The 12,032-nt window shown below is 43.7% G+C and overlaps 1 protein-coding gene across 2 annotated transcripts in view; it reads left to right on the forward strand.

Moving 5' to 3' along the window:
- Atg14 (autophagy related 14) overlaps window positions 1–11,093 on the forward strand; it is a 60,351-nt gene extending 49,258 nt beyond the window's left edge. For both annotated transcript variants that reach the window (XM_004624835.2, XM_023703244.1), the window contains 4 exons: window positions 510–627; window positions 3,881–3,971; window positions 4,050–4,135; window positions 8,999–11,093. In XM_004624835.2, coding sequence (XP_004624892.1) covers window positions 510–627; window positions 3,881–3,971; window positions 4,050–4,135; window positions 8,999–9,305 — 602 coding nt within the window. In that variant the 3' untranslated portion in view covers window positions 9,306–11,093. The remainder of the gene's footprint in view (window positions 1–509; window positions 628–3,880; window positions 3,972–4,049; window positions 4,136–8,998) is intronic.
- The last annotated feature ends 939 nt before the right edge of the window (window positions 11,094–12,032 follow it).

Genomic DNA, 12,032 nt, shown 5'->3' on the forward strand with positions numbered 1-12,032 from the left:
TTTTATTGTGCACATACTGGATGCTGGTGATACAAGGTGACCAAGGTAGATGTGGCCATTTGCTCTTCTCAGGCAGCGAAACAATTAAACAGTCAGAGATGGAGTGTCACAGGTGCAATGGGAGCCAGCAGTGTCCCAGGGCAGGGCAGGGTGCAAAGGAAGGGATGTCTTTTCTGTTAGGTAGTTAGGAAAGGACACTGGGGAGGTAATACTTAAGTTGGCATTAATTATTCTTATACTGCGTTATGAGGTCCAAGTGATTCATACTTTTCATTCCTGCCTAGCAGGGTTTTAGGCTTCTTTGCTGTCACATTTTATTGAGCAAAAGCAAACAAACAAGCAACAAGAAAAACGAAAACAAAACCAGTAGATGTTTGTCTGGCTATGGAGTGGCAAATACAACTTAACCATCAGAAACAGAATGGTAAAGCAGGAAATCATAAAACCTCTGCTTATTAAAGTTTTGTTGAAGTTAAAGGTGTCGTGTGATTGTTGTTCTTACCCTTCAGACATGGAGCATAATAACCCTGCCTATACCATCAGTGCTGCGCTCTGCTATGCCACTCAGCTGGTCATCATTTTGTCTCACATACTCGATGTCAATCTTCCCAAAAAGCTGTGCAACAGGCAAGTAATTGAAGGTGGTGGTGTCTTCTGTGCTGTGGATCTGCCAAGGTTTTGTGAGTTCTTAATTCCAATTTAGCCAAAAACAAGAATTTAAGTATCAGAAGTCAGAAATGTCTGAAGAAATATTCAGATTTGCAGCTGCAGAGATAGCTTGGCAGTCCAAGCACCTGCCTGGCAAGTAGAAAGACCCAGGTTTGATCCCTGGTACTGCATGCTGTGCTGTGCTGGCCACTGAAACTAGGCGTGGGGTATGCACCTGTAATCCCAGCATTGAGGAGGCCAAGACAAGAGGATTGCTACAAGTCTGAGCTGTGTAGTGAGACCCTGTACCAAATGAATGAATGAATGAATGATTTAAAAAATTATAAAAATACTCAGATTTGTTTATTTATTTTTAATATATTTGATTGTTTTCCAGCCTCCCCAGTGCTGGGATTATAGGTGTGCACCACCACACTGGGTCTCTGTGGCTGGCTCAGTGTGCCCTGGGGTTGGGGCTGGCATGGCATGTGGTGCCAGGGATGGAACCCCAGTCTTTGCATTTGCCTAAGCAGTTGCTTAGTCTGCCGGGCTATCTCTCTGGCCCTAAGAAGTTTGTTTGTTTGATCGATTGATCGATGATATATTTAGTACAGGATCTCACTACACAGATTGGATTTGTAGTGATCCTCCAGTATTTTCAGCCTCCTAAGTGCTGGGATTATAGGCGTGTTCCACCATGCCCAGTCTCAGTCACATCCAGTCTCAATCACTCAGTGTGCCCCTGGGGTGGGACTGGCACAGCAGGCCCAGGGATCGAACCCCCAACCCCTGAGTCTGCCTAAACAGGCGCTTTAATCCGCTGAGCTATTTGGCCGGCCCAACTATTTGGCCGGCCCTCAACCAGTTCTTGTTATGAGAAACACTCCTACATTTGTTTTGTATCAACTATCTTTTGCATACTTTTTTTTATTTAGAATGTTGTTTTCACCTTTGATGTTTGTTTCTAGTGCAATCTAATAAGTTCTGGTTATTTTTTTTTTACCAATTGGTATTTCATTTGTGAAAAGTAACCTATGATTTTGTGCTACAGTCTGTTAAAAGTTATAAGTATGTTAGATATAATTTTTATATTTTTCCTAAACCCAGTGATGTTTTACAATACAAAATAGACACATTTAGGGCACTAAACATGAATAGGAAGGAAGTGCCAAAAGATCTGCAATAAAAAACACTGAAAAAAAGACACGTTAGCAAATCATTGAGGTAAAGCTTGTATTATGAAATGGAAAAGCAGAAAATTTTACTGCATATTGTTCATAATTCAGAAATAATAGGACTTCAAAGAAGAAACAAAACTAAAAATTGCATTATTCAAAAAATTCAATGATTATAATAATTCTGTGGGTGGTTTTGCCAGAACTGAACAACATCTAGCAAGCTATCTTGTAATCAAATTCAAAGAAAAAAAATTATACAATATTTAAGCACCTTCTGGACCAAACAGTATAGAATTTGTTACTTATTCAAAGCAAGGGGCTTAAAAAGTCATTTACAATTTAGATTAGGTCTCACAGACCAAGTAATTGAAAAATACCGGTGAGCGAGACAGCAGCCAAGATGACCATCACTGGTATAGTCACTGTTTTTTACCTGTAATTTAAGGGAAGGGTCTTCAGTGTGTTCAGGATCTCACTACCAGATCGGACTCGTAGTGATCCGCATGTTTACAGCCTCCCAGGAGCTGGGATGGATTACAGGTGTGCACCACCACACCCAGTCTCAGTCGCCCTCTCAGCTTGCCCCAAGCCAGCATGGCAGGCCCGGGAATTGAACCCCTGGCCCCAGTGCCTGCTTGCAGGTGCTTTAATCCACTGAGCTATTTGGCCAGCCCATCAATGTAGTCACTGTTGCATTTAGTGCATAGATGTTTTATCAAAATTATATCACCCAGAGGAAAAATGGAAACACCAGTATGACAGTGTAAAGTATGTTCAAAGAAAGACAGTAATGCAGAAAGATGTGAGAGAGTAGATACTATTGTCCAGGTTCTATATTAAATTTTCCACCTTTTAAAAATTTTTATTAGTACATGTTTGCAGTTCTTGAAGTTTATAGTCATCTGTAAACTCATTTTGGGGAGTGATTACATGTGTTGAATGTTTAAGATCACCTGTACACAGTCAGGTATGGTGATGTACACCTGTAACCTCAGCACTTGGGAGGCTGAGACAGGAGGGTTGCCATGAGTTCAGAGCTGTTAGACTTAGTGAGTTCACAGCTAGACATAGTGAGACCCTACCTCAAAAAACCAAAAGCCAAAGCAAAACAAATGCCAAACACAGAAAAATTCTTAACAAATTCATCATTTCTATAGTTCCTGTTATATAATAAAAGTGAACAATTTTTGGTTATCCTGTATTTAAATAATTAGGTGGGTAAGTGGTTAAAGATTTGGAAAAGGATCTACCCAGTTCCTGTGAGGACCTTCCTTTCACCCTGTATACATGCCAAGTAGATAAATCCCTTATCTGTCTCCAGGACACACAAGTATAAATACAATGTCCCAAAATATTTCGTACTTGGTTTTTATGCCAGACACTGCCCCCATATGGGGTACATTGGCAACAGATGCACAACCTCTGACCTTTGCAAGTGTGTGTCCTGTCGGGACACAGATGACACCCAGTATGTGCCGTGGTGGTAGATGCTGTAAAGTACACTGAGACAGATGAGGGAGGCCTTGCTGTGCGTGAGTGGGCACGCACGAACCCACAGGAGCAAGGGGTGAGCCATGGGACCTTGAGGAGAGAGGCTGCCGGTGAGGCTGGCAGGGCCCAGGCCCTGGCATGGAGCAGCTGCAGAGGGCAGAGGAGGGGAGGAGGGTACAGCTGTGGGCCTTCGCTGTGTACTGGGCACAGCGGGCAGTTGCACCAGGATACAACCAATTTTCTCACATGCTTCCAAGAATAATGTTTCCAGTTTGTACCTAAGTATTTGTGTAGTGTAAATTCCCGAAGTGTAATGGCTTGGCGAGAAGGCAGGTGCGTTGTAAGCACTTGGGTAAGTGTGAGGGAATTGCTGCTGTCCACGAGGATGACAGTGTCTTCCTAGCAAATGTCTGTGGTGGGCAGTTTCGTAGGTAGGGAGGCAGAGACACAGGGAAGATTGCATATGAACTGTAGTGTAAGGCATACTCTGCAGGTGAACATTTTTAAGAGATTATTTTCTAAAAAAAAATAGCACATTCTCCAAACTTATGTTCATTTTACAGTGAATTTTGTGGAGAAAATCTCAGCAAACAGAAGTTTACTCGAGCAGTGAAGAAACTGAATACAAATATCCTATACCTTTGTTTTTCTCAGGTATGGAAAATGTGTTTGGAACCAATTTCTAATTTGTGACATAGCTGAAAATAGTAATCAATTCTTTGCTTTTTTTAGCATGTAAATTTGGATCAGTTACAACCACTGCACACCCTCAGGAATCTCATGTACCTGGTCAGCTCAAGCTCAGAGCACCTGGGCAGGTAGGACGGGTGTGTGTACTCTTGTGATTTGTGAGTGCAGCAGTTGTGTGTGCTAGCAGAGGACCTACTGCTCCCCGCCCCAACTTCTCCAGCAGTCCTCTGTCTACTGAAGGTAATAATGGCCACTCAAGTCCGAACTGTTAACATTCTTCTATAGTAATTTCTTGGAGAGTATCAAGCACCTAACATGCAGCAGAAGAACCCACAGGTTTCTGGAGTGCGACCTTGTGTAGGTTCCCTGAAAACCAAAGGCCAATTATTTTCTCGAGCCCACATAGGTCTTTTCTTGGCTACCTAGTGTCAGAAGTCAGTAACAAAAAGTCTGGTCTGCAGATCTTTTTAGGCTCAACCCACAATCTGTCCACTTTTTGTGTTTGCTCTTACTGTAAATACCTAGAACAGTTACAAGAACAAAGACTTTTGCAGCACATCTATGCCGCGTACACAGTGGGGTGGCTGGTCATCGCTCAGGAGCGCCGGGTGGGCCAGTTGTATTCGTGTGGGGGAAAAGGTGGGTATGTACCACCTTCCTATACAAATTAAATTCCAGATAATACAGAAACTTTAAAAGGCTAGTGTTCTATAATCATAGGGTGGAGAAAGAATTCCCAAGTAAGCCACAAAGCCCAAAACCCTAAAGATAGGAATTATGAGTTTTATAGTATAAAAACTAAGTATCTCAGCTGGGCGTGGCGGTGCACACCTCTGAGCCCAGCACTCTGGGAGGCTAAGGTAGAAAGATCACAGACACCTAAGTGTTTCTAGGAAAAGTCACCTTTAACAAAATTAAATAGGTTCTGCAGCATTTATAATAGACAAAAGATTAAAACCTAGGTTTCATAAATCTTTCAAATCAATAAAGGAAAGACAGACAATAAAAACAAAGATTCAGAGGAGCACACCGAAAGAGATGGAAGCCATCAGCCTCACTCAAAAATGAGTGATGTTTGAATCAGGTTTCCATTTTCAATAATCGGTTGGAAAAAGAACTGGAATGTTCATTTATACCCAATATGAGTGATTACAGCATTCTCTTAATACCTAAAGTGCATTTCTTTGAAAGATGTAAAGTTTCCAGGTATGGCACATGCCTGTAATCGCAGCATTCCGGAGACTGAGACAGGAAGATCGTCTCGAGTCTGAGGCCAGCCTGGGCTACATAGTGAGACCCTGTTTCAACAAAACAAAACAAAGTTCCTGTTACCGTTTGGTTAGCATGAGGATTACCTGTTGGTTGATTTCAAGGCCTCAGCTGCTCACAAGTACCCAGAGCTGGGCTGTTAGTTACACCTAAGGCTCTGGTCCTCGGGCCAGAGGTCAGGAAGTAGAGCTCTGGAGCATCGCGTTTCCAGGTCCTCAGTCAGAGGGCCTAGAGAGGACAGTGAAGGAACCTGGGCAGGACTGACTTCTGGATTCCAGGTACACCGTCCAAGTTGGACGTCCCATTTTGAATACAAGATAAACTTTTTCTTTAAATAAATTCAAAGTTACAGAAAAATTACAAAAATAAAAATGGCACAGAGATCATCCCTTTAACAAGATTCACTGTTAATGACTTACCCCATTTGCTCATTTTCTCAACCTTTCTATAAATGCACATGTACATGCATATACACAAATTTTCCAGAACTCTGTAAGTTACGTACATTAGGCTTTTTACCCCTAAGCATTTTCGCGTACATTTCCTTAAAGTAAGATATTTGATGCCTGCGTCTCCTTGATGGCCCTCAGCAGACTTAACATGGGTACTTTCTCTCAGTTGCTATCTAGAGTACGTTTGTCAGTGGGGCCAGACTATTTCCTACATAGTGTTTTTCCTCTCTAGTAAAGGATCCAGTCTAGAGTCAGGGATTGCATGTAGTTATTATATGGTTATTTTTAACCTTTTTAAAATTTGGAACATTTTAACAGCCTCCGATTTTCACAGTATGAATATTCTTTTAAAAAATATAAACCCTCCCAAAAGAGCTTTCCTTTGGACTTGTCAGTTTCCTCCAAGTAGTCTTGTGTTCAGGCCTGAAGGGTGCTGCTTGAGAGCTGTCTGTCGCACCCTTTTCTGGAGGCGCAGACCTGAGCTCACCTCGCTGAGGCCTTGGTCCTCAGTCACAGAGCTTGGCGTTCCCCGTGGTTTCTGTGTTTCTGCCTTTGTGCCAAGCCACGTCGGGGAGCCACTCCCAACAGTGTAAGCACCTTCTGTGGGTCTCCCCGAGCACCACTTGTCTGCTGGTGCTTCTTATCTGCTCCGTTGTGTAATGTCATGGTATCCACCTTAAAGCATCGTTCTTTTTTTCATTTTGTGGAACCAGGGATTGAACTCAGGATCTTACACCTGCCAGGCAGGCACTACTCTGCTGAGCTATGTCCCACGTCCCAGCATCATTATTTTCAAATGAGATGTTTTGCAAATTTTTACAAAGCTAAAAAGATTTTGTAGGGGGAGGGGCAAGCTGCATGAGAAAATGAGTATTCTGGCTTCCGGCCCTTCCTTGACTAAAAAGAAATTTTGTATTCAACTAAACCGCAGATTATGGAAATGTCTTTTTTCATCTTTCTCTTCCAAGACATTAAGAGAAAGAACCACCGATCCTCTTGCTGCTTAGTTCTGTGTGATTTTTCCTCTGCCTTGGAGTGTGCTGGGTAGGAAATATTGTTAGGGCGTCAATCTTCAAGTGATGGCAAGGAGGCAAGGCCTTGGGTCCTGCTCCTGTAGCTGCTTGGAATCAAAGTTAATCCACACTGGCTACTTCAGGAATCTTCCATGTGTTCATTTTGCATTCTGAGCACTTAGTGGAGTGCCTGGGCCCTGCCACTTGGAGTCTGTCCTATATGGGAGTTCAAGCAAAGAACCAGACTGGAGGGAGGCACCCTGTAGGAGCTCTGTCTGCAGAAAGAAGAGGATATTTCTTCCCATGTTCATTACTGCTTGTGTCCTGGGAAACCCTTAAGGAGGGCCTGGGGAAAGTGGCAAACCCAGCCTTGTGGGAACCCCTAGAATAAAGAGGCAGCATCCAGGAGCAGCAGCAGGTGGGCTGAGCCTCAGTTGGGAGCCTTGGCCTGGCGCTGAGCACTACAGCCAAGTTGGCCAGTGCAGACACAGCAGCCTTGGGCTGGGATAGAAGGAACCCAGCCCAGAGGCACAGGCATGTGAGTCCCTCAAGGAAAACAAGGCAGCCTCTCACACAAGGTGGGAGATGGTGAGGGTGGGTGCATGTGGAGGGCAGAAAGGAGCTTGTATAGTGACATCAGTTACCCCTGTGAGCCTTGACATGGAGCCTGAGGAGGGGGAAAGAGTCCTAGCTGGCTCTGGTTGTCTGGGGTGAGTCTGAGGTAGCATCTCTTAGATCTAGAGATCCAGTGGGCAGGAATAGGTCCAGTAGGAGAGGAATAGGAAAAGACGACTTTGGAGTAGACCTCGCCAAGGACATAAAAGTAAGCAGGAAAGAAGTCAAGTGTAAGGAGAACTTTAAGGATGTGGAAACAGATTGTGCTCGTTAGTCTTTTTGGTAAAGAAAGTTTCAGGGGATGAAATTGTCCCCTGCCAGTTCTTACATACCTCATCCTGTAAAAAGTAATGACTTCTGTTTAGGTGAAGGCCTTGAAGACTTGTGAATTGCTCACTGAAATCAAGGAGAAAACCCTGGGGTTTAATCCTTGTACAGCCCTGAACACCATGCCTAGAACATACATGCTAGCAGTGACTGCTGTGTCCCAGCTGGGAAATGAAATTGTTTTGGGATCAGAAGATTAGGGACCTGGTGAAGGACACTGGATGCCATTATCAGCCTTTATTGTTCAGGAAGCTACCAGGAGTTTGGGGCCAAAGAATAAAAGATGCCTGGGTATTTTCATCTTCAGGTGTTTCTTTATTCAAAGTCATGGTCAGTGAAACTCTTAGTTGAGCAGAGACCTTACATGCTTCTCTTTGGAGATAAGCATGAAATACTGGCTGCTGCAGGGATTTGGACCTACCTTTCCAGCAGCTCCAGGCAATCCCTGTAGAGGCCCTGGGTCGGGATGGCTGCCTGACCCCCGAAGCAAGAGCTGACAGGCCGTTGAAAGGAAGCAAGGAGAAGAAGCTGAAAGACCTGTGCTGGGGCTGAAGAGCCTGAGGAAGAGCTCTTAGCCATGGCTGTGAGGATGTCTTTTGGGCGGTTTGCAGAATAAAATACGATTTTCTCCTGAAATACAATGCATACAAATACAGTTATAGAGGAATTTAACCTAAGTAGGTGTCTCATTTTGTGCAACAGATGTGCCCCTGGAAAATTAGATGTAAGTGCCAGAGCCTGTTGTTGATAGGAATCTAAGAAGCTTTGATGATTTGCATACAGCGTATCATTTCTGCTTTCTGAACCTGAAGAATTTTCTTTATAAGGGAGAGAGCTTCCATAAAACAGGAAGTATCTGTACAGTTTTCTTTGTGTACAATTTACTGCTTATTACACGATAGAGTACAGCAGAGTATACATCAGATAGCTGATTCTCTCAGGATTGTGTCAGAATGCTGTGTTACTTATTCCTTGGACACTGCACTTGTTTAAAACAGGAGTTCATGCTTTGAATACAAGCATGGGTCTTGTATGTGGATGGATTTTGGTTTTTTACCCCAAAAAACCCATAAGTAGAATTGAGGAAAAGTGTGATATTACTTTTATTCCTGACTCACCTGTCAGTTGTTACTTGGGTAAAGAAAACCTTCACCCTAGAGCACCAGGGCATGCAGTGGAGACTTTGGAAATGGTGTGTGGGAATGGCTGTGGGTCCTTCTGCCCCATGCGGTAGGATCTGAGGGCAGACAGCATCTGACCTCGGGCTGGGGAACACTGCTTTCTCTGTAAGCCGCTTCTCACTTCCTGCACACAGGTCTGGACCTTTTGAAGTGCGAGCAGACCTTGAGGAGTCCATGGAGTTCGTAGACCCTGGAGTTGCTGGAGAATCGGATGAGAGTGGAGATGAGCGCATAAGTGATGAGGAAACTGACTTGGGCACAGACTGGGAGAACCTGCCGAGTCCCCGGTTTTGTGACATCCCCTCGCAGCCCGTGGAAGTCTCCCAGAGCCGGAGCACCCAAGTGTCCCCACCCATCGCGAGCAGCAGTGCCGGGGGGATGATCTCCTCTGCCGCAGCCTCCGTGACCTCCTGGTTCAAAGCTTACACTGGACACCGTTAGTGGACACAGGCCATTACTGTCTCTGTGGTTCCGAGAGCTCTCCCTAGTAAACCTTGTCTGTTTAGTTAAGATAGTGCTCAGAACAAGAAGGATTATTGTTTGGAGCAGGGGGAAAAGAGGTTCATGTGTCAGATGGCTATGATTTTGATCCATGTGCTCATTGTAAGAGAGCAGCAGGTGTGAAGAGGCTTCTGCCCACGCTAGTGCTGGCAGAGGGCCTGTGTGAGGCCAGGGCTGGGCTGTGATGTGTCCCGAGCCCCGCAGACCCCAGTCGGTGTCATTTTAGTGATGCTGAAACAAGTTATAGAGGTTGGATGTATCACCAGGAAGAGATTCTTGGTAACTTGGAAGACAGTAAGTGTTTCTCTACCATCTGTTGTTTTTTTTTTTTTTTTTTTTTTTTTGGTAGAAAACCAGCAGGCAATTTGAAAAATTTTCATTTCCTTGGTTTTTAGAATAAGGAATTGAGCTGTGTTTGGGAGGGGCTAATTTTCTGATGGGAAAGAATAATTTAAAACTTATTTCATTTGTGCTGCTCTGTTGTCACTCATCACCTTCCTGGGTTTCTCCCCAACGCCCACAAACACCAAAGAAGCTAAGGTCTGTATATCTGTAGGACACATACCATGAATGGAAGAAATCCTAACTGCAGTAAAGTCCCAGAGATGTTTATTTTTTTGTATTCTACGAGGAACTAAATTCATTCTTACCTATTTTATTGAATTCCTACCATTCACTGTATGTCTGTCTTGAATGAAATTTATTTTTTATGAGTGAAAATAAGTCATAGAAGCCAGGCATGTTGACATAAGCCTTTGATACCTACACTCAGGAGGCTGAGGCGGCAGGATTGCTGTGAGTTCAAGGCCAGTCTGGGCTATATAGTAAGTTTTACAGAACTGGATAGTGAGATCCCATCTCCAAAAAAAAGGCATATAAATCATTCCTTGAGTAAGCTAATTGCCTGCCTGGGCACAGGTGCCACCTAGGTAGGCAACCTTTGATCATTTCGCAGTGCCCCGTTGCCTGGGGGATATCATAGGTGGAGGTGTTCTCGGGAAGGCTTCCTGCTTGTGTGCCTCCCGAGGCCCTGTTGCTCTGTAGCAGACCTTGCTCAGGAGGCTTCGCAGCCCCTACGGGCTGGTGCTGCTCTGTCCTGGGGAAGGCTCACAAGTGAAGACTTTTCCCCTCGCCAGGAAAGCAGTTGCAGCAGCCATGGCTTGCCATTTTCCTAGTGACAATCTTAAAACAGTAGAGGCACTGTGTGCAAATATGTAGCTTTTTTATTTTTAATAACTGCAAAAATCCTACGTAACAATTGCAAAAGAAATCCTATGAAAAGTTCTTGACAAGCATTAGCACATCTTAGTGTGATTAGTATGTAGTACCTCAGATAAATTATTCAGAGGTTTGCCATGCACTAGCTTCTTTTCTCGTAACTGTTACAGTCAGTAGTTTGCCTCCAAACTTGAGGTGCTACGTAATAGCCTTTTCTATTGGTGTATTGGTGTTTGGTCAAGTTTTGGGTAGATTTGGGAGGAAGGAGTTCCATTTCTAGAGTTCCAGCTTCCTTGGCTCTGAGTTTTCTAAGGGAGGAGACAGGCTGTCTGGGGGGCTTTACAGCCTGTGTTTTTTCAAAGTGCTCAGCCTGGTGATAGTTGGGTTTGTAATCCATAAAGTAAAAATGGTGAAATGAACAAATACCAAATGAATTTAAGGGCCGGCCAGATGGCTCAGCTGAGTAAAGCGCCTGCTTAGGCGCGTACACTGGATGTAATCCCCAGTGTGCAATGCCAGCCCTGCCCCGGGGCACGCCGAGATGGGATTGAGACTGGTGACGTGCGCCTATAATCCCAGCACCTGGGAGGCTGAAAACAGGAGGAACACTAAGAGTCTGATCTGTATAGTGAGACCCTGTAGATCACATTAAAGAAAAAAAGGATGCAATCCAAATTAACTTAGAAACCATGAATGTGAAGTACAGCTAAAGAACAGAGATCACCAACTCATGGCTAAAATAATTCAACAATAACAAGGGTGTGGGAGATTAGGAACCGATAAGGGCATATCTTGTTAATATCAGCTAGAGGCACTTTACATTGGGCTAAGTGATCAAATCCTCTGACGGGTTTGAACACCAGCGTACTGGCATACACTGCTGAGATATTTTCGGTTTCATTATTTTGCACTGGATCTATTCTGTAAATATTTTTAAGTAACACATTTCAACCACTGGTTTTCTACTCTTTGCTGCTCATTAAAATCTCTTATGTAGGTGCCAGAACAATATGTAAACAGCTTTTTAAAAAAATTTAAGATTTTTTTTTTTTTAATGAAAAGCCATAGAACTTGTCATGTTTGCCATTTTAAAGTGATTATTGAAACAAGGTAATAGGAATAAAACCCACAGCCACCAGACAGGCTGCTCTAATCTTACGGGAGACATTCTGTGGTGGGATATAACAAAAGTTTTTCACAGTTAAGGGGGAAAAAGTGTCACATCGGGTATAGGGGACAGGAGGCATGTAAGCGCTCAGGTCTGTCCCGCTGTTCAGAAGAACTTTAGCGCTCCTTGTGTCGCAGGAATTTCCACTTGCTCTGTGACTTCCAAACCAGTTTGAGTCATAAAAATGTTTTTTAACTTTTATTTGTATTACTGCAAATAAACCTTTGAACAGTGCTTTGCTAGTAGTCTTTTTTTAAAGTGCTATTTCTGCTGCTACATTG

Source organism: Octodon degus, unplaced genomic scaffold (assembly GCF_000260255.1).
Source record: "Octodon degus isolate 3935 unplaced genomic scaffold, OctDeg1.0 scaffold00007, whole genome shotgun sequence".
NCBI classification, from domain to species: domain Eukaryota; kingdom Metazoa; phylum Chordata; class Mammalia; order Rodentia; family Octodontidae; genus Octodon; species Octodon degus.